This window comes from Dermatophagoides farinae, chromosome 2, assembly GCF_024713945.1.
Source record: "Dermatophagoides farinae isolate YC_2012a chromosome 2, ASM2471394v1, whole genome shotgun sequence".
NCBI classification, from domain to species: Eukaryota; Metazoa; Arthropoda; class Arachnida; order Sarcoptiformes; family Pyroglyphidae; genus Dermatophagoides; species Dermatophagoides farinae.
In genome coordinates this window covers 8237548-8261885 of record NC_134678.1, presented here as the reverse complement: position 1 = coordinate 8261885, position 24338 = coordinate 8237548, and the positions used below count along the sequence as shown (strand labels likewise).

The following is a 24338-nucleotide window of genomic DNA, read 5'->3' as shown; positions in this document are numbered from 1 at the left end:
TGCAGGACCGAACGAATATGACAATGATGGTCCAATATATCTAGCAACTTGATCACTTACTGATAGATTTGGGTTTTATTTGGATTTTTCAACACCATCGTCATCTGACCCATTTGTTTAGTTGCGAAAATAACCATAATAAAAACACCAGGATCGATCGATTGTGCCATTAAATTTTCATTCGATAATTCTATAATAAAATTCAAATGAAAAAAAACAAGTTTGAATTTTTCCAACTATAAAAATCTTTGTAAACAAACTTTTGATAACAATAACAATAAACAAAAACATATGTATTGAAAACATGTTGATGTTGTGGGCTATTGTTTTCATTTCCATCTCTCATCATCAAATCATAATATTCGATCCATATACATTGTGTATAGTTGTAGAAATCACAGATTTTACTAAAGGCAAAAATGTCATCAAAATTTTTCCAAATGGTTGAATAAAACATATTGAATTCAAAATCAAAATTGCGTAACCGAAAATTGATGACTGAAGATTCATGTGGATGAATTGCTTCGTTTGATTCGTTGTTTATTGTTGTTGTTGTTCACAAGTAGAAATGGGAGAAATGGTGGTCACCCAAAATTGATAATTACATCGATAAATGCATGATCAAATAAGGCAGTGGATTTAAAAAACAAACATTTGTCAACACAAATTGACATGATAAATGATTCAATTCCATTCAATTTGTCACATGTCCATTGACGTTTTTATGGTTTTCTTGTTTTGCTTGTCCTTGTTCCTCACAAGATAACGAGCATTGAATTCTCGATTTGTTCATCTCTGTTCGACAGTTGAAGGTTAATTAAATGAAATGAAAATTATCAGAAAACAAACATTGTAATCTTAATTAAATTAGGTCAAATCCATGATCCATGATTGTGATTCAATGTTTTTAAAAAAAGATTCAATTCATCACAATGTTGTAATTTATTTACAATTGATTGACATATGTTGGCATTTGGCCTTTTGAACTATCAACTAGTGGAATTTTGATTTACAATTTGTTTTGTTTTGTTTCATTTCAAATTTATGATTGGATAAAATGACAAATGAAACGATTGATTGACGTTTGGTTGGCGGTGAATTCAATCATTTTTAACAATTTGACATTGGTTGGTGAAATATGATGATGATTCAGCAGCAGCAACAGCATGATGAATAATAAATGTCCCTGAATAATGATGCTAATGATCATTTTAGTTAGTAGAAAAATGAATGAAAACAAAAATGATGATAATTGACAAGGAAATGAATTTTCAAAAAATTAAATGAAAAATCCAAAGAATTCGAAACGTGCTAAAAGATTGCTATTTCGACATACGTCCAAATTATTGACCGGATAGGTTGTATAAGATTCGAACGAACGTTTCAACGACAACAAAGAAAAATTCTGCTCCATATTTTTCAATCAATGCAAAAATATTCATTCCACTTGTTGTAAATTTCGTAATTTTTTTTTCGTTCATCCTCATCATCATCATGAAGGTAACAATTTCTGAAACAAATTCGAATAAATTCTCATAATACTACAGCCTTTATTCTCTCTCTCTGACTCTTTTAGAGCCCTTTTTTGCTATCATGGTGATTGTTGATGTTGATGATAATGAGAAGCATCATAATCATCAAAATCAACATCAACATCAGCATCAACATTCATGAGAGAAAGCCTCCGATGTTGTATATGTTTAGATCATACATAGAGACATACAAATGGTGGTGGTGGTTTTTTATTGACGAAGACGACGACATTCAAGTGTTGAACATCGGCCATTAAACATGTAACATTTGGTTATCATCATATATGCTGTGTGTGTGAAATTCTAATAATTAATAATATTCTATTGTGGAGTTCTCACTTTAATTATATAGATCGTGACAATGATTCTAATGAAAATGATCAATTTCTTTCCTTCAATCAATCACCAATATGCCGGTGTATCGGAAATAATTCATTCAATGGGCCATGAAATCTGATTGAACAAAACCAAATCATCAGAATTGATTCTGAATCATTTGAGTTGAATTTTGTGTTTGTTTTCAGTGCAACTTAAACCACCAACATTTTTCACATGAGAAAAATCATCATCATTCATTGTGGATCACTTTTAAAAAGGTGAGAGTTTATTATCAATGTTTTATTCTTACTTAGAGATTTATATTTATGATGATGATGAACAAAGAAAAAACATTAATGTTGAGTGAATTGTTTCAATGATTTCATTACACGCATAATGATGATGATAAACTGGCCATTTTGTTTAGCAAAAACGAAAAACAACAAAAAAAACATGACAAACCAACCGAGAACGACCAAATGTTTGTTATTGTTTGCGTTTTTTTTCTGGCTGTGTCTACTATTAATCTATGCAGCCACATACAAAATAAAATAATTCATGTGTGTTTGTGTCAGATTGTTTGACCACAATATGCAATAACCAAATGACGAAGAAAAAAAAACAAAAAAATCATTCTGACAAAAAGTCACGTCCATTTACCGAATATCATGTTTTTTTGGATGAGAAAATTCTTTAGACCTTGACAATCTTTCTTTGTTTTCATTTGAACCGTACGACTTTTTGCTTCTTTTTTGCATCATCTTTTTTCTCTGATTTTCTTCCAGGGGAACATCCAGCTATAGATGATTGTTTCTGTACCGGCGGTGTGGTGAGTCGAAATACACTGTTAGGTTGATTGCAACATTTTCGATTCTTAGATGAATCATTGGATTTAGAAAATTTGTCATGAGTCAATATCATTCCTTGCATCAAGGATGATGATGGAACATTTGTTGATCGTGATGAAAATGATTCCGTTTGAATGGCTCTTTGTTCGTTTCCGTTCATTCGTTTGAATCGTTCTTGAATCATGGCCATTATTGCCATTCTTTTTGGTGCGCGATAACCATCTGGGCCAAATTGATCATTCAAATGTTGATTAACCTTTTTGAATAGATTATCTAGTGTTAATTTTTTTAGATCATTATTAGCTAGAATATCATCCATAATTTCTCCAATCATACCATCATCAATAGATAATGATGATTCGTCTTTTTGTTCGATAAATAATCGACATTTATTTTGCTCACTTTTCAACTCATAATGATCATCAGCATTATTATTATCTGCTTTAGACATTTTTTCATAAATCAATTGAACAATTGAACATTAGAATCTTTGATTGCATCATGACAAAATCATTTGGTAGTTTTTTTCCATCCAGATTCTATTCATATATGATGTTTCAAATATTGATTCATTACTTAATGATCATCATGAATTCATAACACAGAAGAATTATCAAATTCAACAACTAAAAAAGTTTCTCCATCACAGTGAAGGTTGTTTTTCTCTTTTTTTATGGCAAATCATCATCAACAAATTTAATACAGTATTCGGATGAATATTCGAGAATTTTATCCCCGTCTAGCTGAAGCTGAATTTTTTTTCGGCCATTTGACAAGAACAGCAGTAATCACATCAATATCGGAGATAAATATCGGTCATTTGTTATTTATGTATGACATGTGTGTGTTGGGTTTTTTTTGGAAACGAATGCTTCCGTAATTTTTTGCTACATACCTGGCCTAATAATTTTTGACTTTTTGATTGGTTGATTTATTATTACCCTCCTTACTTGAATTATTGGTTGATGATAAATGAATTTGATGATTACATTAATGATCAATTCATAGATTTGTTCTTTTGTAATCAGACTTATATTCGAATACAATACACATTTATTGATATATCATCCATTTTTGATTGAAAAAGTAATAAAAAATCTAATTGAGAGACATAATAAACCATTTGTGATTATTAGATCGATCGAACGATTAAATTAAATTCATTTCGGCCTAATGATGATGATGATGATTATGATTTCCAATCATTTTTTGAATCAACAAGAAAAATCCAAAATTCGTGACTCAAGTTTTCCATTTTTGTTTTCATTTAATGTTTTTGTGTCTATATTTATCGATAACCAGTTCGATTCGATTCAATGAATGAATGAATGAACGAATTTGAAAAATCCGAAATCGATTAATCGATTCACCGGTATGTTGTGACAAACTTTACATTCGATCGATTGATGATCACACGGTTTAATCGTGGCCATGATCTTTGATGGTTTCTCTTTTCTCTATTTTCATTGAATTAAAATCATTTTCTTTATAATAATAACATCAATTATGGCCATAAATAGTTTTACAAAAAAAAACAAGGTATGTGTTTACAAATAGATTCTGAAACTTTCTTATCTTATCGTTTCGATCATCGATTAATAATAATGATAATTCCTGATCAAACAAACAAACATTGAAACAAAACGAAACAGACGAAACAAAAACACCTTTTTCCATCTGACATAGTGTAATTATACATCATCGTTGCTGCTAAACCGGTGAGATTATCCTTTTATCCTCGTTTGTTACCTTTTTGGCTAATTTTGGTTCATAATCATCATCATCTGACGTCTTCGTTTGATGTGATGCTATTTTAGCCTCATCATCTTTCCCTTTTGACCTTGAATACAATTTTTTTTTGACTAAATTAAAATTGAATGAATGAATGAATAATTTTTTCCTGAGTATGAGGCAAACATTTTTGTTTCCAGTGTGTGTGATAAATTAAACATCATCTTTTAGCTTGTTTTTTCTTTGTTTATCACTAAATTATTGAAAGTGACTACTTTTTTATTTTTGACAAAACCAACCATAGTCCTACAATCAAGATTCAAGTCTGAGGGTTCGCAATAATAAAAGTTGGTTGTGTGGCTTTATAATTACTAATATATAAATTGGTGTCAACTTAATGCATGGAATGAGGATTATCAATTTTCGTACTATTATGGTACATCTGGATTATGCAATATTCCAGATGATTCGATTCGATTTCAATTCAGGATTAATGGCAGTGTGACAAGTGACAACTACGACAATAATAATTACCACCACCGCAAATAAAACCGGCATCGAAACCGTTTCTTTCCAATCATTTTTGATGGTTTGTCATCAACCAAACGAAAGAAAGAAAAAAATTAGTTGGGTGCTGTCACTGACACACACAGATACATTGGTCGAAAAGACGGGAATTTTTTTGCATTTCACATTTCCCGTTTTTTCCTTGGCGGTCATCGTTGAGGTCAGAAAAGGAGAGAAAAATTAATTAAATAGTTGAAATTTCCCGAATTGGTCATGTGTATCATAAACTCAATATACACATGCATGTTTGATTAACCACCTACCTACCTGCCTACCGTTGAACAACAATTTTTGTTTCAAGGTTAAATTGGGTAGTAATCGTTGGTCAAAAATTTTAATTTGATTAATGGGTGTCTACATTGCCTAACTATACAGTCATTATATAGAACTGTCCAATTGTTATTATCATCTGGTGTTTCTGTGTTGTTGTTTTTTCTGTCCATTCATCATTTCATCATTTGTTTCTCTATTTTTTGCAGGTGCTGATGACTTGACTCTGCGAAAAGCAACCCTTTTTCCACATTTGATTTGAATTGAATTTCCATACATCAATAACAATGAGGCTACATAATGAAACGATTGTAATGTCATCAACAGCTAAGAAAATGGTGACAAAACAACAACCATCATCATCATCATCATCTGGAATACCGGTAAAATCAATCCGTTCAAACATGGCAGGTAGTAGTAACCGTGTTCATAATAATTCAAATAAAAAGACAATTGTTACGACAAAACCACCATTGGTTGTTATTCAACGTAATCAACGTTGTACATCGCCATCACGATCATCATCAACAACAACAACTATGACAAAAACGATGACATCAGCAAGGATCATTCGAAATTCTATGAACACAACATCCAAATCAAACACTACATCATTGAAATCCACACAACCACAGCGGTCAACATCGACAGTTACAATAACAAAGACGAAATCAACAATACGTACGGCTATTGCACCGGATAAAAGTATGAAAACAAAAAATGTGTCAGCCATCAATAAATCGAAAATTGATACACAACGATTATTGCATTCAAAATCAAAACAAGCGAAAATGACTAATGAATCTCATGATGCTATAATCAAATGTAAGTTCCCAAAACAATAAAAAAGAATCAATTCTATATATCATGGTAAATCTTATCGTTCCGCTCTTATTATACTTACATCAATAGATTTTTTCCGTAATGAAAATCTAGATCAAAAACATCGATTGATTATGGATCTTTGTAAACGGTGTCGAAATATTAAAATGATCGCCGACAACAAAAATGATGATGGCAATTTCGATGATTTTCTACATACTATGGATATTTTATTACAATTACAGGTTTGTTGTTTTTTCTCGTTATTGGATCAACACCTTACTTTCATCACCATCAGACACATGGATATTTTGAAACAATAATGCAAACAAATAGCTTCATATTCCATACGAAACCCAAAGATCCTAGTGTGTGTGTGTGTGTGTGGAAGAAAATCAAATTAATTGTCCTGTGTGCGTGTTTTTTGAATCAAAGATTAGAAATTAGAAATCATATAAAACAGACAGATAGATGAATGGATAGACAGACAGGGCGCCGTTTTCATTTTCAATCATGGGAATGGGATCGGCTTTTTCATTTTCATCAAATAATAATACAAATATGATGTATCCATGTGGTCATCATAATCATCATCATTATGATGATGATGTTGATCGTTTCCATTGTTTTATTTTGTTGTTGAAATGATTTTATACAACACACACACACATACATAGATTAATATTAACCCCATAGGGCATATATATGAATATATTGTACGTTACAAATAACAATCCATTCATTCAATAACAGATATCCAAATTACGATGCAAAAATGGCAAATCAACTTTACCATCATCATATATCGATATTTTGGTTGATGAATTCACTCAAATACCTGTGAATAATAACAACAACACCACCACCAAGTGGGATAATTATCGTGCAGCCATTCTTGAGCTAATCAATCATCTACAACGATTACAGCCAAATATCTCGAAATGGGTCAGATTTAGGCTACAAATCGATTCAAATTTAGATCGATGTGTTCAGCATTTATTGCAATCAACGTCAATGAATGATGGTAAACTTTATGATGAATGTCGATCATATCTAGAGCTTAGTCATTTCAATGAATTTTTAATGTCGTCATCTCTGGATGATGACAATGTCACAACATTATTCCTCATACGATCCATTATGTCAATGACCAATACTTCGGATTGGTTATTTAAAGTATTTCGAAAAATTTTTCTCACCAATTCATCTCATCAACAACAATCCTCATCGAATAATTTATCAAAAATTGTTCATTTAATTTATAAATTTGGTGATCAATTGCTCGAAATGATCAACGATGATGATCAACATAATGACAAACTATTTGATTGGTATACGTCACAATTGAACCAGATGGCTAAAAGAGCACAATCAAGATGTCACGTGGATCATCAATCCGATTCATCTTCACCCACCAATAGTGTTGATTCCTCTTTATCATCTCTATCAAGTCAGTCATTATCGTCATTAATAATGGATGATGATGATGATAGATATGGGGGCAATATCCAAACTCCACCTCCAACTTTGTCACCTATGCCTTTATCTTCGGTTCCGCCACCGCCGCCGCCCCCACCACCACCACCACCACCGCCACCGCCACCAGCCCCATCAGTTTCTTTTTTAAATAAAGCGAAATTGCAAATTCAACCGCCTACATCATCAATGATACAAGTAACCGATTTATTACCACAAAAACCTCGATTAAAGATGAAAACAATAAATTGGACGAAAATATCGAAAACATCGATCACATCGGACAACACGACTAATGTTTGGCAAATGATTGGTGAAAAGTTAGTAAATACGTCGGGAAAAAAAGAATCCGATGATCAAATATGCCCGATCTCATCTTCCAAATCTGTCGATGACGACCTGATTGTCGATTTTGATGAACTTGAAGAACTGTTCTGTCTGCCTTGTATCACCCACAATAATTCAACAGGTGCTCAACAATCATTGCCCAGTAATGGTGGACATTGTCTTCAGCCACAAAATTCTTGCACATCGAGTGCATCGAATTCTTGTCCAAATTCACCAAGATGTTCACGTCGGCACAGTGCTACAAGTCATCATTCAATGAATCTAGATACGGCATCATTGAGTGATCACTCAATGATGGATGATGGTAGTGAACAACAGCATTATTCGATTGATTCAACAACAATCAATTTAGATATGCCATTAGCACCTATACTTGATTCAAAACGATCATTGAGTGTTAACATTTTCCTAAAACAATATAAAGGTTCCGGTCTGGATCAAGTGATCAATCTTATAGCCACCAATGATCATCAACAAATTGGTCTTGAACGGCTTCGAAGTTTGAAACATTTATTACCCGATGAAACGGAAATGACTGCATTACGGCAGATTGATCCAATGGATCGTGATCGTCTACCATTGGCTGAACGTTTTCTAATCAAATTGATCGAAATCAATCATTATCGATTGAAGATTGATTTCATGTTATTACGGGAAGAATATGATGCCAATATACCGATGCTTGAACGATCAACACGATGCATTAGTGAAGCGGCCAAAGAACTAATGCAAAGTGATAAACTAAGACAAATGTTGACATTGGTACTTGTATCGGGCAATTTTCTTAACTTTGTAAGTGGAATGTTTTTTTTGTTCATTCTTATGTGTGTCGCGGGTCGTAAATTTTTTTTTCACATTCACATTCAATTCACTAATCCTTTATTGGTCTTGTTTGTTTGTTTGTTTGTTTGTTTGAATATTCAAGGGTGGTTATGCTGGTAATGCGATTGGCTTTAAAATGATGTCATTACTTAAATTGGCCGAAATTCGTTCAAATAAACCTGGATTGTATTTGATACATTATGTGGCTATGGTATGTAGATTTATATTAATCTTACTTATTCTATCTATATACAATGATGATATGATAATTTTATCTCTTTCCCTTGTTTTTTTTTATCGTTTATGGGTCACTTTTTTAGCAAGCAGAAAAAAAAGGTTTGAATTCATTTTATGATGAATTACCAACATTGATTGAAGCATCCAAGTAAGCTTTGTTTGCACCGTAATTCCAATGTTTGCTGAAATTATTTTTCCTTTTCTCACCATCTTTCTTGTTTCATGTAGAATATCCAATGATAACCTCAAAGCTGAAGTGAAATCTTTATCGGAAAAAATCGCGGCCATAAAATCAAAGCTTAGTTTAAACAAACCAAACGCTGATGGCGATCACCGTTTGTTTGAAAAAATTGGCCAATTCTTGACAATCTCAGAACATACAATCAATCGTCTCAAAACAGTCACCGAACTAGATATGGAAAAATTGCGAAAAAATGTTGCCGATTTTTTCTGTGAAGATATCGCTCAATTCAAATTGGAACAATGTTTTCAGATATTCGTTGCATTCGTACAACGATTCAAAATGGCGATAGAAGAAAATCGTAAACGGAATGAAAATAGACAAAAAATTCGTGCAAGACAACAAAAACAACACTGTACGGACAATTCATTCACATCTTTGATTGAAACCATAGGAAATGGACAATCATTGTCATGTCAAAATGATAAGACAATGTTTCGATCACATGATCCTGCCAATTTGGTAGCTGGTTCAGATTCTACAAAATTCTGTTCGTCACTGAAGCGTCGCCATTCACGGCCATGTTCACAGGATATGTCGAATGTTGATTCGCCAGCCAAACAAGATCTTGTTGAATTTTTAAAATCAACTGCCCATAATGATCAATGTAATGGCACTAACATCGATGGTAATCTATTTGGGACACAATTTCGTCGTATTGGTTCCGGAAGACGTAGTCTGCGTGGAACGAGCAACAACAATGATTGTTCGGATAATGAACGAGAACGTGTGATTGTTCCATCGCTACAATATAACCAAGATCCCGAACCATTAATCGATTCAACATCTACGACTATTTCGGCTTTTAATCGATTTTCTCCACTTCGTCGTACCATTAAGAATCAAAGTAAAGAAGATTCGGATTCATTATCAAACACTGATATGACTCCACCAAAAATAACGATTGAAGAATGTAATACAAACTCGGAATCTATCAAATCGTCATCTTATTCGAAAGAATCTGCCAATTCAAAATCAAACCGAAATTTTTTATTCGAATTTAAAAAGAAACCATTATTGAATCAATATATTCAACAATTGACTGCAATCATATCGCCATCCAAATATATTGAAAATAATGATGCTTTACATAAAGTATTCGAAAATCAATCCAAAAATGGATCAGTATCGAATCAATCACCAACAACAGAATCTGCCAATATAATCATATCTACAGTGGCTAAAGAACGACCGTCATCACTGAAAGCATCTTCATCATCATCGTCTGGTATTTCATCCGAACAACGTCGTTCGTTTTCATTCACATCCAAACCAGCTAATAGAATGGCCAAATCATTTGTTATTAAAGGAAACAATGCTAATAATAAATCAAATCATGCTATCGTAGTACCGGTACAAAAAATGGAGAAAAATATCAATGGATCTTCACTACCTCATCAGTCTAATACTTCTTCACCAAATCTGGATCACAAATCACCATCACCAAAGTTGAAAAGTTTGACAAAAGAAATCGGTATGTATCATGATGATTTTGTTGATTTAATTTAAATGAAAATTTTCATTTTCAGCAGTTGAACATCATCATATTGGCGATGGTAAACTAATAAATTTGAAAAAATCATCATCTCCATCTTTCATTCATTGAAACGCCAATTTCATCAAGTAGAAAATTTATATAAACAATCAAATATATAGTTTTATATATTTATTAATATATATTTTATTTATTTCGAAAATCGTAAACAAAACAAAGAAATTCACGCCAATTTAAATTTTTTTCATCATTCATAATCATCATCATCATCATCATTAAATTTATTTTGGAAAAAACTTTTTATTGTCCAACATCATCATCATCGAGATGAATTTTTTTGCGTTTGGAAATCATCAATGTTTTTTGATGGCCACAACAACATAAACATCTATAGATATAGATATTTATTTCATCATAAAGACATTGGTGTGATTGCATTTGCTACTGTTGTTTATTGTGCCCAAATTTGTGCATTAAATCGAAATTTTATCCTTCCAATGTTCTCGAATGTCATATTCCATATTTGGCATGTGTTAACTGACTTTTGTGTGTGGTGGTTAGTCTTTTCTCCGATATTCAGAATGAAGGAAATGCAATTGGCGTATATTATTGACAGATTTATTTCAAATTTTCTTTTCCTTCCCCACATAAGGATTCATGGTCGAATTTTGAAACCAAAAAAAAACTTGGAAATACTTGTCCTCCCTCAAATCATTGAACACAAACACCAAAAAAAAAAAAAAAAAAAAAATGAATAAAAACACCTCCATTATGGCCTCGGTCATTTTTCTCATCTTCCGAAAGAAATGTGTTGATTCTTCTCTATCATGTTGAGGATTGTTTGTGTATGCATCCATAATCGGTTTGTGCACCTGCCCAAATCATCAAATCGATGTTTTTGTGTGTGCCTAAACAGCCTACCTGTTTATTTATTTGTTTATTTTTGGCTTGTTCATTCGAATTCACTGCATTCACTGGTGGACACAGCCATTCATTTTGTCATTTTATGTTCACACGAATAATGGTGGTTGTGGTTGAATAAAATAATTCTGAAAAAGATCATGTTTGTGGTTTGTGTGTGCTGAAAAACAATACAACGACATTGCATAATAAACATGTCAGCCAATAAATCAACATCGACCATTGTTATCAATGACCGTTCCATATCACCACGTGAACGTATCATTCCAATCAGGGTTGAAGATCAACGACAAAGTAATGACGATAGTGATGATAATATTCAACGTGAATCTTTCCATCGAAATCATGACGATGATCTAAAAAGAAAGAATGTTAAAGTGATAAAAGTATCACAAGGTACTCAACCAGATGACGATGAGGATCACAGAGATTATGCTGTACGAATAACTGATGATCGACGCCAAACTAAACCCATTGATCCAAATAGATCATCATCAATGAAAAAGACAAAATTACCCGATACTAGCTCAAGTTCAGACTCAAGTTCCGATTCGGACAATGATGATGACCATAAACGACGACAAAAATCAACAAAAGGCCCAGAAGGTTCAACAGGACAACAACAACCTGAAGCAAGTTTTAAGAAACAAAGTGGTCGTTCAAAAATTCGCGCCAGCGGTGATATCAACAACAATCTAGCCATTACAACACAACCAGGGAAATCAATACTTAAGGCATCATCACCACCACCGATCGCTTCATCGACACCGATACCGCCGGAAAGACCAATTTCTCCGTCGAATGTTATAAGAAAAAAGCCATCAACTGGTTCCCGTTGTAAATCATGGTTATGTTCACCATTTGCATTATGCTGTGCTTGTGCGCCATTCGAATGTGAATGCTGTAATTGTTGTTATTGGAAATGTTACCGTTGTCAACAATGTTTTTGTCAATGTTGTAATCAAAAATGTTGCTAAATTCCATATTGGTCAAGCAGGATTTTGAGATAAGATTTTTCATTCCATTTGATTTGATCTAATGTAATCAATCTTGAATGTTCGCGGTCACCTTGCAATACTCACACACACACACATATGATGTATTTTGTGTTTATACACACCGATCGATCAAAGAATAATAAAAAGAAATAAACAAAATTTGTCCATTCATTCATTCGATATATATTTATTCATTATTCAAACAATTTATACAATGGCACGTATCCATGATATTTGGCCATCTGATGATGTCATTCGCTTTTACACACACACACACACTCATGCAACGCACCAGAATTGTTATTGTCGAAGAAATTTTCTGCCAAATCATGTATATCTGGATATTTGAACCGATGATACCGATGATGATGATGATGATAACCGAAATGCCATCGTTATCATATAAAAACATGCATTCGTTTTCGATTCTGGTTTGATTCATGATTCGTAAAATGTTGTTGATTGTGCGTTTGAAACAATTTGTACAAAATGTGTTTTTGTATTGAAAAGTGAAACAAAAATGTCATCAACAAGATTTTGGTTTCTTTTCTCACTATTCTTGTTATTATTTTCATCACATCATCAACTGACGAATGCGGACAAAGATGAAAAGGCCATCGTTCATCATGAATCAAGTTCGATATTGGTACATTTTACATTGGATCATTTTCGTGGGCCATTATGGAAAATGTCCAATCTGGTATATATAAGCAATGGTGATGATGGTTCAAATCATCAACCACATTATCGACATTGGCCTATTCGAAATGGAATCGGTATAATAATCCATAATAATAATGTTGATTATATCATCATCATATTATAGTTATAATTATATATTATTATCAACTTGTTTTACATCATAACTATAGGAAAATGGAAACGTCTATGGTATCTGAATCGATTAAGCAATGGTTTCATACGATTAGATGACAACGATTACATCAACAACAACAACAACGATGCAACAATCCATTCCGATAAGAATCGTTTACATTTTATTCTATCATGTGATATTAATAGTGATCAAACAAATGGCTTGTATCATTTCATACAAAATTGTTCCCTGTATCAGATTGAAACGATTGTCGTTCGAAAATTGATACGACCGAAATTTAATCTATTATTGAATCTCTTCCATAATTCCAGCTATCAATGGGAACGACCATATAATTATCCAATTACTCCGACTAAACTGGATGATCGAACATCATTACGATTAGTATCAGTATTGGAAGAGAATAAACGAATGATCCTGAGATGTGTGTACAAAAAACGTTGCATCATCAAACACGAGAACCAAAGTGCTCATTATGACTTTGATGTTGTTTACCACAATGATGAGAATGATTCCGATGAATTGAATTCTCGATTTCAACGACAATTAATAAATGATGATTATGATTACTATGAATATGATGACTCTGATACTGATCATCATCATGAATCGAATGATAATTACATATCCAAATATACCGCCTATTTACTAGTGACAATCATTAGTTTATTCACAATCATATTGTTGGTATTGAAACAAATTCTGATCAATTATAATTATTTATAACAAAAAAAACATAAAAAAATATTTCAAATCTACCCATTATAATAATACTAAATGGCGATTATTAATTTTTTCGTCTTGTCATTTATGAATGGTCACCGAATATAGAACTGTTGAATTTATTTATTTTTGGTTTCGATTCTTTGTTGTTTTGTTTTTAATGTCAAACATTATTTATTTCAATTCTTTCCTATTTTATTTTATTGCCAAATCATCATCATCATCAAGTTTTGGTGGATCATGATTGATGAATAAATATTTCACATTTTAAGACTATATATGCGTGGATTCAGGAAACTTGAAAGTGCAACCAAAAGTGTTTTGTTGGCCAATCATTGCTTTCATTCATTTCATCAACAATATCAAAAAATTGCAAACAAATTTACCGTACATCATAGAGATGTGATTATATACACAGCTCACCTAAACGGTGATAAACACGAGACCAACAAACAACATTGGAGACCAAATCCCAGATAAGCCCATTATTTGGGAGAAACATTTTATCATTATAGTTACCAAGTGCAACCATTAAAAACTACAATTCAGTATTATCATTGGTTTTTTCCATTCTCATTGATAATCTTATTCGATAAATTCTGAATGAAAAATGCAATCCAATACCACCGTAGAACAGTCATTGAATGATGATCATGAAACAAATACCCGTTCTCAACAATCGATTAGAAATGAAAAGCAAATGTTCATACAAAGGAATCCATCGACATGTTCATCTCCATTGGAATCACCGAAAATTCCCATCGATTCTCAATCACGATCATCATCATCATTATCGTATTCGTACACATTATTTCCATCGACCATTTCTGGCGTATTACATGCACAAAATTCCGGTGCTCTGGATTGGTCATCGAATGGTCTTATAGCATATGGTTGCCAAAATCTTGTGGTCATTGTCGATACACGGCCCACTTTATCATTTCGTCAAAGTAAGTCAAATGTATACATTGATTGTTGATTGTATTCAGTGCATTTTTTTCGTTTACGATAGCTTTACATCGACACAAACATATTGTTTGCCTGGTTAAATGGTCACCATTAACCAATCATCTTTGTCTGTGTTCAATCGATACGATCGGTATGATTGTCGTATGGGATGTGATTGAATCTGCGCCGTTAACAGTCATTTTATCGACCACTGAAAATCGTTCCATTAGTTTTATTCATTGGATTCATTTGGATAAAAAATTATCAACACCGAATCGTAATTCTGTGACCGGAAAAATTAATTGTTGGGATTTGGTTGATTTTGACATGTCTAAACCCGATAATAATGACCAAGAAGATGAAAAATCGGATAATTGCAAAAACAATGATAATATTGCTGGATGTTTGGCTACAAATCTCTACCTATTATCATTCTATCCTCATAACAATACTATTATTGTTTATGATGCTGATCTTGGTGAACCAGTATGTCGTTGGCAAATCGATTGTCTTGTATCGCATATTCATTTCAATCCATTTTTCTATTTCAATCGTTGCTGTAATACAAGTATGCAGAATTTATTGTTCGAATTTCGATCAACAAATTCTGATCGTATCTATCTTGGTCTGGCTCGATTGGATGAACATCATCTTAAAGATAATGATCAAACGTCAAAAGAACCACAAAAAATACATCTACCCATCACAATGTATGTATTGAAGAAGATCAACAACAAATCCGGATACTTTGATCTGATACAACGACTAGATAAAAGTAAATTGACCAATGATCTGATCGCCATCAAAGACCATACACAATCATCAGCCGGTATTCGTAATAATTCAATCACACAAGGACTTACACCGCACACGATTAATAATGATTATCAATTATTACAGATTGAATTCCATAAAGCTGTGAGAAATCAGATTTTTCTCGTATTTTCACGTGATATCTATCTAATCGATTTGTCAATGGAAATGATCATCACAACGATACCGATCGAAAGAAATTTTTCACGTTTAAACAAAATTTTCTCTTGTGGTCTTCGAAATGCATTCTATGCGTTACACGAAAATGGCAACGTATCATTTCGATTGTATCAGAAAAAAATTATTCGTGACAATCTTTCCATCAATCATAATAATCAACATCGATCCGATGAATTAGGTAATCAGGCAAATTTCCTCAACATTGGCTATGTGAATCTTTGTTATTCCGAACCAATAAGGTTGACTAAACAGAACAAAATCTTTGGCTATTCTTTATCACCATTTGATGAGACGAAAGTAGCATTCCTATTGAGTACTGGACGTATCATTTTTAAATCATTGTTATGTCAAAAATCATCATTCGTTCATAATTTGTCATTGCCATCGTTGAATGATTTGATCAAACCTCAAGAATATAAACTTGGTGCTTTTCTTATCAATGCTAATGAACATGATGATGATGATGATGATGATATCGGTCATGAAGATCAACGTAAACAATCGGTTTCTGATGCCATTCTATATAAAATTATTGTCACAAATTATATAAGTGGTCTAAATTCATTGCCCACCGTCATAAGAATGGCACCACCATTAACCGTGCAAAATCTAAATGAACATAAACCATTATTGGCCGTCGGTGATAGTCTAGGAATTCTACAGATTTGGCTATTGAACAATAATACGGCAACATTACATCGTGAATTTTGTGCACATTCATATGCTATTGCTGGTGTGGAATGGGCCGATCTTACATCTTTGATTACTTTCTCATATCCAACGATAACATCGCCGGCACATTCTTACACCAGACACCCATTAAGTGCCTTACAAAATCTAACAACTGGTTCGGGAAGTAGTTCTGGAAGAGTGACAAATGAATTGATTCATATCGATATCGAAACCGGAAAGTTGAGTTCATTTCGTACGAATCATATGACTGATTCATCGCCAATCGAAACGATTCGTGTATCACATCTGAAACAATATCTTATCATTTTATTCAAACATGACGATCCATTTGAAATTTGGGATGTGCGAACCTTGACCATATTACGTACAATGTCCAAATCAATTGGTCTAGTGACGGCTGTAGAATGGAGTCCATTGTACAATCGAAAACAAATGGCCAAAAACAGTGCTGCTACTTCTGATCTTGGTAGTGATTCCGATACTGGATCAATAAGATCAACATCATCATTGATTCATCCATTACCGGTTAAAGAAAATTTCATTGTCATGTCACGTGAATTATATCATTTCTCTATCGAAGGCAATATCGTACGAGAATTGGCAAGGATACCATCTGATGTTGAAAGCGGCAATATTACCGTTACAAGTATCGCATGGAAAAGTGACCAGGTATTGTTTGGCGATGCATCCGGTACTCTTAATCTTTGGGATCTGAAACGGAAAAATTCACGAACCGAAGCTACATATCGTACTTGTATTAAAAAAGTTCGTTTCGGTCCTGGTCGCGGTAATATGAAGTGTCTGATCCTTTATGCTGATTTTGGTGTTGATATCTGGGATATTGAAGAATTTCGTCTATGTTCACAGTTGAAATTTCCCAGAGATATTAATTTCAAAATCATCGATTTCGATTGGGTTAGCTGTGATCTACCTGTATTTGCTACGGCAGAAGGATTTATCGTCATATCTGACCAAAAACTAAAAACCTATTCTTCACCATTGAATAGTTCACGTTTATCCAATTGGTCATTCGCTAGGTTGGATTTATCGCAATTTCGTTTTGAAGATTTAAATACAAATTTTCTAGACTTTGGCCACCGTAAAGAATTGATACGAAAATTTTTATTTGAAATCCCATTTACAAAGCGATCCATTTCAACAGATGATGGTTATGAAAATCATGATGATGATCAAGAGCAACATCGATCCAATAATGATGATGAATCACAAATGATTGTCGACATTCGACAATATATTGATAATCAAATTTTATTGGCAAAATTATTTTCCAATCAAAATGACTATGATTTTTGGCTATTACTTGGCTCCATATTGCTTGATGAAGAACTTGATTCACGTATGGATCTATTTCTTGATAATCAAAATTTTCGTCAATTATTACAGGAAAAACTTATGCTCTTGGAGCATAATCGACGTACTTATTTCCATGCTAATCAAGTATATCGGATGAATTTGAATCTGAAAAATTTTCATCGTGCCGTACAGGTTCTATTGGAAAGTGAACATTTATTCAATCAATCGAATCGAATTGACGATTCGATGGATAAGCAAGCATTCTATGTGGATGCATTGAAAGCTTGTTTAATTGCCGCTTTACAGCAGACATCGAATAATGTTTCTTCCAAATGTAATCAATCGAAAGATAATAATCGATTTGTAAGCAGTGATGATTATTCAATCGAAAATTGTTCATTAACCGAAAATGATGATAGTAGTAATCATCAAACGCATGAAGAGGATAATAGTATTGAAAATGATGATTCCAATCATTCGATGATGCTGAATGAAACCAGAGTGGCACCGGTTGTGAAATTAGTTTCCACTAGTCTCATTGCTAATGGTCATATTACCGAAGGTATAGAATTATTGACAATCATATCGAAAACATCCGATGCATGTCGTTATCTTCAAAGCTCAGAACAATGGTTTGATTCCATTTGGTTGGCAAAGGTATGTTTGATTGATTGATTGTTTATATGGTTTGTTTTTAATGAATAAATTTTTCCCATTCAACTTTAGTCAAGTCTAGATGGCAATGAATGTACGGAAATTATGCGTCGTTGGTGTGATTATTTGATCTCATCCAAACGATATTATGATCAACAGACAGCATTGAAAATCTATCTATCACGGCGACAATTTAGTCGTGTTCTGCGTGCATTAAATCAATTTGGTGATTGTAAATCATTTCCATTGGCTGTCATCTGTATTGGCGCACAATTAATCGATATGGATGCAAATATGGATTGTATTGAGAATATATTTCGAAATTTCGCCAATCATTTTTTTGATGATGAATCATTATTCGAAAAAATCAAAGATTCAAATTGTCTAAACATCGATATTGATGATTCGTTGAAAAAATGTTGGGCACTGTTTTTTCCGGCAAAAACATGATTGATTTTTTCTTCCAACACATTCTCATTGTTATTTGTTTTGTTTTATTTACTACTTTTTTGATCAGATATTATGATATGAATGAAAAAATGATATTTCAACCCCAAATTTGAAAATTTGTCTATTTCAACTCTAGTGACGAATAATAAAAAATTTCATTTCATCACATATCACATATATATGGTTTGGAAGTCCGGTTTTTTATTATGTTCCATCGAGGACAGAGCTTCTAATCATTGTGTGACAATCAATTTTTTACTACACACAACGGAAACCCAATTATGATTTGTGTTGTTTGTCTATCCAGACAAATGATCTGGTTACAATGTTCATTCGCCACTAAATTGTTACAAGTTTTTTTTGCCAACACTCTCAAATGCAGACCATATGTCTTGTGTATGACCAATAATAACGACTACCACCACCACCACCACAATTGTTATATCACATGTCGAGTTCATCGAGTCGTATTCAGGCCTCTCATCATGGTATTGTTTATTCCTCAGTGTGTGTGTATTGGTGACCAATGATGACAATAATAATTATCATGATTTAACGAAATGGTATATACTTTACTTGTTATTATTATTGTCAAACTGAAATTATGTTTTCGTCTAATTGATTGGTGGTGAGTCATTCATATCATGCAATCATAATAATACTAGAATAGAATTGTTGTTGTTTCCTTGGATTCGATGTAATATATTGGCGCGTCTGTGTTTACATAAATGTTCATTATAAAATTTTTCCTTTTGATTACAATGATTCTCATTACTTGAATCGGTGTCTGAGAGTTTGCTGTTCTATGTCAGCCAATTGGGTTGTCGAATTTTTTTTCTTTCCGATGCCGCTACAAATTCTCAAATTCTCAGTGATTTTAATGGGCATTAATAATAATAATGTGCTGCTCAATGGCTGTCATGAAGATTCTAGTAGAAGAAATAATCAAAACATTCAAAGTGATCGAATCAAAAATTGTTTAAATGGGGTAAAAATGTAAAATTGTCGAAATTGCGAAAATGATGCCATCATATTGGAAACCAGCTTATTATCTGATACGAAAAAATAAATATTTCTTCATCGGTTGCCTGCTTGGCATTCTATTATCATTATTATTTATGCCAATGTTGGAAGATTGTTCGAAACCAAATTCATTGAATGGTGATGAAAATGATACCGAATCAATCCAAGTGTTGAAAATGAATCGACGAGATTATCATCTATTTGTACGATTAGAAAAATGGTATCGTGAAATGTCTCGTTCAGATTATAATCCAATGATTCGTAATAAATCCGTCATGATCAATGAGGCAAATTCACATGCACTTCATATGATTAATCAGCCAAAATTAGCCATCAACAGTATGGTACGTGATAAGAAACTTAAATTTTTTCGTCCTCGTTTTCATTCAATTGAATTGAATATCAAAATGAAACTATTAGTTTGCGTATCGATTAGGCCACAATTGCTTATCCAATCATCATCACCCCAATCGGATCAATATGACCAATTGATTGTACAATACATGAATATGACCAATGAATTAATGTTGAACGATTTCAGCGATAATCTTCTTTACTTCTATCCAGACATATCAACAGGCAATATGATTGTCTCCTACAGTGGTAATCACCGACTTGATGTATGGCCACAAAATGATAATGATCTTCCATTTCATGTAATTATAATGGATTATTTAATAGCAAAGCGAAAATTGGATGAATATGCCATGATTTTGATGATTACCGAACGGACTTGTCTGCATTCATTCAATCTTCAGCAATATCTTCGAACGCTGTCCGTATCGGATTTGGTGCTTTCCACTTCGAATGATGATCAATCTTCAATGACTGAAGATTCGAAATTAAAATTTATCGCTACTAATTTGGGCCACAATGATCATATCTTAAATTACGGTCTTTTGGTCAGTTCAACTTTGATATCAATGTGTGATCATGATTGGCCATGTTATGTGAAGAGAATTTCCCGTAATAATAATAACCGACATATCGATGGAAATGTCCATTATTGGCATCGATCATTTTCCAATACTCATTCTTTTGAATCGATCTCATCCATTAGTTCGTTTCTACGGGATAATGAACAAACCATTCTAGACTCTATTTTCATCTATCCTATTCATTTTCTATCCACTACTTACCAACTTTTACAAACACTCATAACAGTCGATAGTATTAGTCGATTGAATTTGAAAATCGAAACAATCGAACAAAGATTGATTTCCATAACGAAATCCACTTTATTTAATGGCTCTTTTAGATCGCGTAAACCACGAAATCGTTATGAAGTAAATTGTTGGTTATATTCCAATGAAACGCACATGTTTTTGCCAAATGATGTCCAAATAATTCGTGCGTTGAACGCCGATGAATTGAAACAAATTCGTCAAATTAAAAGCCAATGTTTAGAATGGATCAATCATCATCGACCACAGTTTTGCATCAAGTTGCAAGATTTATCCATTGAAAATTTATATCAAAAATTTGATGCAGTTCGTGGTCTTGAATATATTGTCGACTTGCGAGTAAATAAATGCAATTCATTGCCATCAGAATCATATCGTTTTCAAATGCTAAAACCATTGAATCCAATTGAAATAGTGACCGATATACCACATGCAAGTGAAAATTTACGGCTTACAATGATATTACCTGTTCGCGGTCATGCCGAAGTTCCCGTAGCCATAGGTTTTCTCGATCATTATGCAAATGTGTGTCTGAAAAATTCCAATCATAATACCATGTTGATCATCGTGCTCATACGTACTCGTTATATCTCACTAAATGATTCAATCGATAGTGAATTTGAAAGAAAAGAATTTCAACGACTAAAAAAATTATCATTATATTTGCAAACAAAATTCCAGTCAAATTCGGTTCGAATCATATTTATGGATATCAATCCACCGGATGCAATTTATACGAACGATTCATCAAGTCCACCGCGAACAAGATTTCCATCCGAAATGGTCTATTTGGATCTTATCACACGTTCGTTGATGGCCACATCAGCCAACGAACCAATACTATTATTACATTGTCGAAGCAATATGCTTTTCACCACTCAACTATTGAATCGTGTACGTGTCAATACGATTCCTGATAGTCAGATATTTATTCCATTACCTTTTGTTGAATATCGATTACGTACGTATAAATCGAATCAAGATTTTGAACAAATTCTACGAAAACAATCCATATTTCAAGAAAAATTTAATCTATCCCTTCATCAATTGACCATGGATGAAAGGTCACCAGCTGGAATTACATCTTCAATGAAATTTTTCGATGTTCGCAAAGATAATGGTTATTTTGATGATACCAATCAACAGATCGTTTCTTTCTATCTCCATGATTATGTACGTGCACGAAAACAAACACAAACAATAATGCCCATCATACGAAATCGACAATCATTGGTTAAATATCAACACATTTATTATGATACCCAATGGGATTTATACCAAATGTTTGTACAATCTAATGATCGAATTGCCAAAGATGATAGTAGGTCATTGATAATGATGAAGACCACCGAACCTGATCTAAAATTATATCACACATCAATTCTAGATGATTGTGATCATTTTGAATCGAATATACCAAACTATCGATCCTGTTTTCATCGATCTTTGTATGGATTAGGATCGAAACAGAAACTTGCTGCCATCATTTATGAATACATTCGACGGACAAAAACATGATAAATCTTTTTTTATTTTTGTTTAAATTTTATTTGTGATATAAAAAATATGGTACAAAAAATAATCAAATAAATATAAAAAAATTCATTTTGGTCAATGTGGATTTTTTCTGGGCAAAAATATGGCAATTTTTGACGATACTCTTCGACAGCCATAAACGGAAAATTCATCGTCTTTGAATTCAATACTATTCATTACTTTTCGAATAAATTCTGAACCAGGATCAATAAATGGATCCGAGAATTTGTGTTGTCGACGAAGATTATCGACCACACATTGTCGAACGTGACGTTTTGCAAGCGGTAAAAACGGTACAAATAAATCGACTACACCACGTGTAATCAATTCCGAGTTCTTTAAGCCACCCATTTTAATCGCATTATTAGTGACAATATTTTCCAGATCTTCATAATCAATGTCTTCACGTGATTTACCAGAATGCATTAGCTGTACAACTTTGTTATTGATATTGCTTCCAGCGCTATTGCTGTAATTTACGAATGGGACGAAAGAAAAAATAAATTAGCGAATCGATTGATGGCAATAAATAGACTTACCCAAGGAATATGAATATTGATTTTTTATATGGTGATGCATGTTCTAAAAACGGTAACAATATGTCCAGATATTTTTCGGGTAATTTATCAATTTCATCGATTATCACCAATGAACGATCACAGTTGTCTAGTTTCTTGTGAATATCTTTCGCCAACATGCTTAAGTCATTTCCTTTGGCCAAATTTGTGGCCACATATTTATGAACGAAATTACTTGCACCAGTTGCATTGAATTGTCGATAGATTCTTTTCGCCAACATATCACTTAGATGATTTTTTCCAACGCCAGTGAAACCATGAAATGAAAGTACTAATGGTTTTGATGGATTTTCATTTTTCATATGAAAATGTACTAATTTACTAACAACATTGACGGCAATGTGTTGTCCGAAAATCTCTTCGGAAAGGTCGGACCATTCCATACGATTAGCGATCCATTTATCGCTCGTATGATCATGACAACATTCCTTCACCATACAGGTTAATTTATCTTTATAGTAATAGCCAACTCCACTGGCGATGATTGAACCAGTTATCGTAAATGGATCCAATGCTAATATTGTCGCCCATATGGAAATTAAGGCGATAATTTGAATTATATACATGAAGGAAATTTTCTTTTTTCGTCGTTGATTTCGTGTTGGATCATATACAACAAGCATTAATTGTTTATCATCTGGTGATGGCATATCGTTGAGGGTGGAAACCATGAATCACAATCACAATTTGTTTTATTGGATTTATTTTTATGCAATTTCGAATCATCCATCAAACACGTTACCAAAACAAATTACTATCGATTGTTCATCATCGATTA

At 33.0% G+C, this 24338-nt stretch overlaps 4 protein-coding genes across 12 annotated transcripts; 3 read left to right on the top strand and 1 right to left on the bottom strand.

The window, feature by feature from the left end:
* Nucleotides 1–1382: 1382 nt before the first annotated feature.
* Nucleotides 1383–11205, top strand: form3 (FH2 domain-containing protein formin 3). Of its 9 annotated transcripts, XM_075735948.1 has the most exons (10): nucleotides 1383–1500; nucleotides 1577–1821; nucleotides 1885–2128; nucleotides 5476–6091; nucleotides 6179–6333; nucleotides 6842–8704; nucleotides 8838–8945; nucleotides 9055–9119; nucleotides 9200–10686; nucleotides 10742–11205. In XM_075735948.1, the coding sequence occupies exons 4-10, from the start codon at nucleotides 5554–5556 to the stop codon at nucleotides 10816–10818; spliced, it is 4293 nt and encodes a 1430-aa protein (XP_075592063.1). In that variant the 5' UTR covers nucleotides 1383–1500; nucleotides 1577–1821; nucleotides 1885–2128; nucleotides 5476–5553; the 3' UTR covers nucleotides 10819–11205. The 9 variants fall into 9 exon arrangements, with proteins under 9 accessions (XP_075592063.1, XP_075592065.1, XP_046918772.2 ...); XM_075735950.1 differs by having other exon boundaries at nucleotides 1577–2128; nucleotides 10745–11205; XM_047062816.2 differs by having other exon boundaries at nucleotides 1577–2128.
* Nucleotides 11206–12601: 1396 nt separating this feature from the next.
* Nucleotides 12602–19409, top strand: LOC124499254 (WD repeat-containing protein 11). Its single transcript, XM_047063144.2, has 4 exons — nucleotides 12602–13402; nucleotides 13499–15137; nucleotides 15200–18792; nucleotides 18862–19409. Exons 2-4 carry the CDS (start codon nucleotides 14798–14800, stop codon nucleotides 19237–19239), a joined length of 4311 nt encoding a protein of 1436 aa, XP_046919100.2. The 5' UTR covers nucleotides 12602–13402; nucleotides 13499–14797; the 3' UTR covers nucleotides 19240–19409.
* A 60-nt stretch (nucleotides 19410–19469) lies between these two features.
* Chpf (Chondroitin polymerizing factor) lies at nucleotides 19470–23051 on the top strand. Its single transcript, XM_047063145.2, has one exon. The coding sequence runs from the start codon at nucleotides 20259–20261 to the stop codon at nucleotides 22962–22964; it is 2706 nt and encodes a 901-aa protein (XP_046919101.2). The 5' UTR covers nucleotides 19470–20258; the 3' UTR covers nucleotides 22965–23051.
* Torsin (torsin family member) lies at nucleotides 22971–24328 on the bottom strand. Its single transcript, XM_047063146.2, has 2 exons — nucleotides 23522–24328; nucleotides 22971–23451 (listed from the first exon to the last, which is right to left on the bottom strand). Exons 1-2 carry the CDS (start codon nucleotides 24229–24231, stop codon nucleotides 23058–23060), a joined length of 1104 nt encoding a protein of 367 aa, XP_046919102.1. The 5' UTR covers nucleotides 24232–24328; the 3' UTR covers nucleotides 22971–23057.
* Nucleotides 24329–24338: the final 10 nt, after the last annotated feature.

Excerpts from the sequence above, each read along its gene's own strand:
- form3 (XM_075735948.1), top strand. The coding sequence starts at position 5,554 with ATGAGGCTACATAATGAAACGATTGTAATGTCATCAACAGCTAAGAAA. Across the intron at positions 8,946-9,054 it reads TGATACATTATGTGGCTATG|CAAGCAGAAAAAAAAGGTTT; the intron begins GTATGTAGATTT and ends TCACTTTTTTAG. Across the intron at positions 10,687-10,741 it reads AAGTTTGACAAAAGAAATCG|CAGTTGAACATCATCATATT; the intron begins GTATGTATCATG and ends TTTCATTTTCAG.
- LOC124499254 (XM_047063144.2), top strand. The coding sequence starts at position 14,798 with ATGCAATCCAATACCACCGTAGAACAGTCATTGAATGATGATCATGAA. Across the intron at positions 15,138-15,199 it reads CACTTTATCATTTCGTCAAA|CTTTACATCGACACAAACAT; the intron begins GTAAGTCAAATG and ends CGTTTACGATAG. Across the intron at positions 18,793-18,861 it reads ATTCCATTTGGTTGGCAAAG|TCAAGTCTAGATGGCAATGA; the intron begins GTATGTTTGATT and ends ATTCAACTTTAG.
- Chpf (XM_047063145.2), top strand. The coding sequence starts at position 20,259 with ATGATGCCATCATATTGGAAACCAGCTTATTATCTGATACGAAAAAAT.
- Torsin (XM_047063146.2), bottom strand. The coding sequence starts at position 24,231 with ATGGTTTCCACCCTCAACGATATGCCATCACCAGATGATAAACAATTA. Across the intron at positions 23,452-23,521 it reads TCAATATTCATATTCCTTGG|CAATAGCGCTGGAAGCAATA; the intron begins GTAAGTCTATTT and ends CGTAAATTACAG.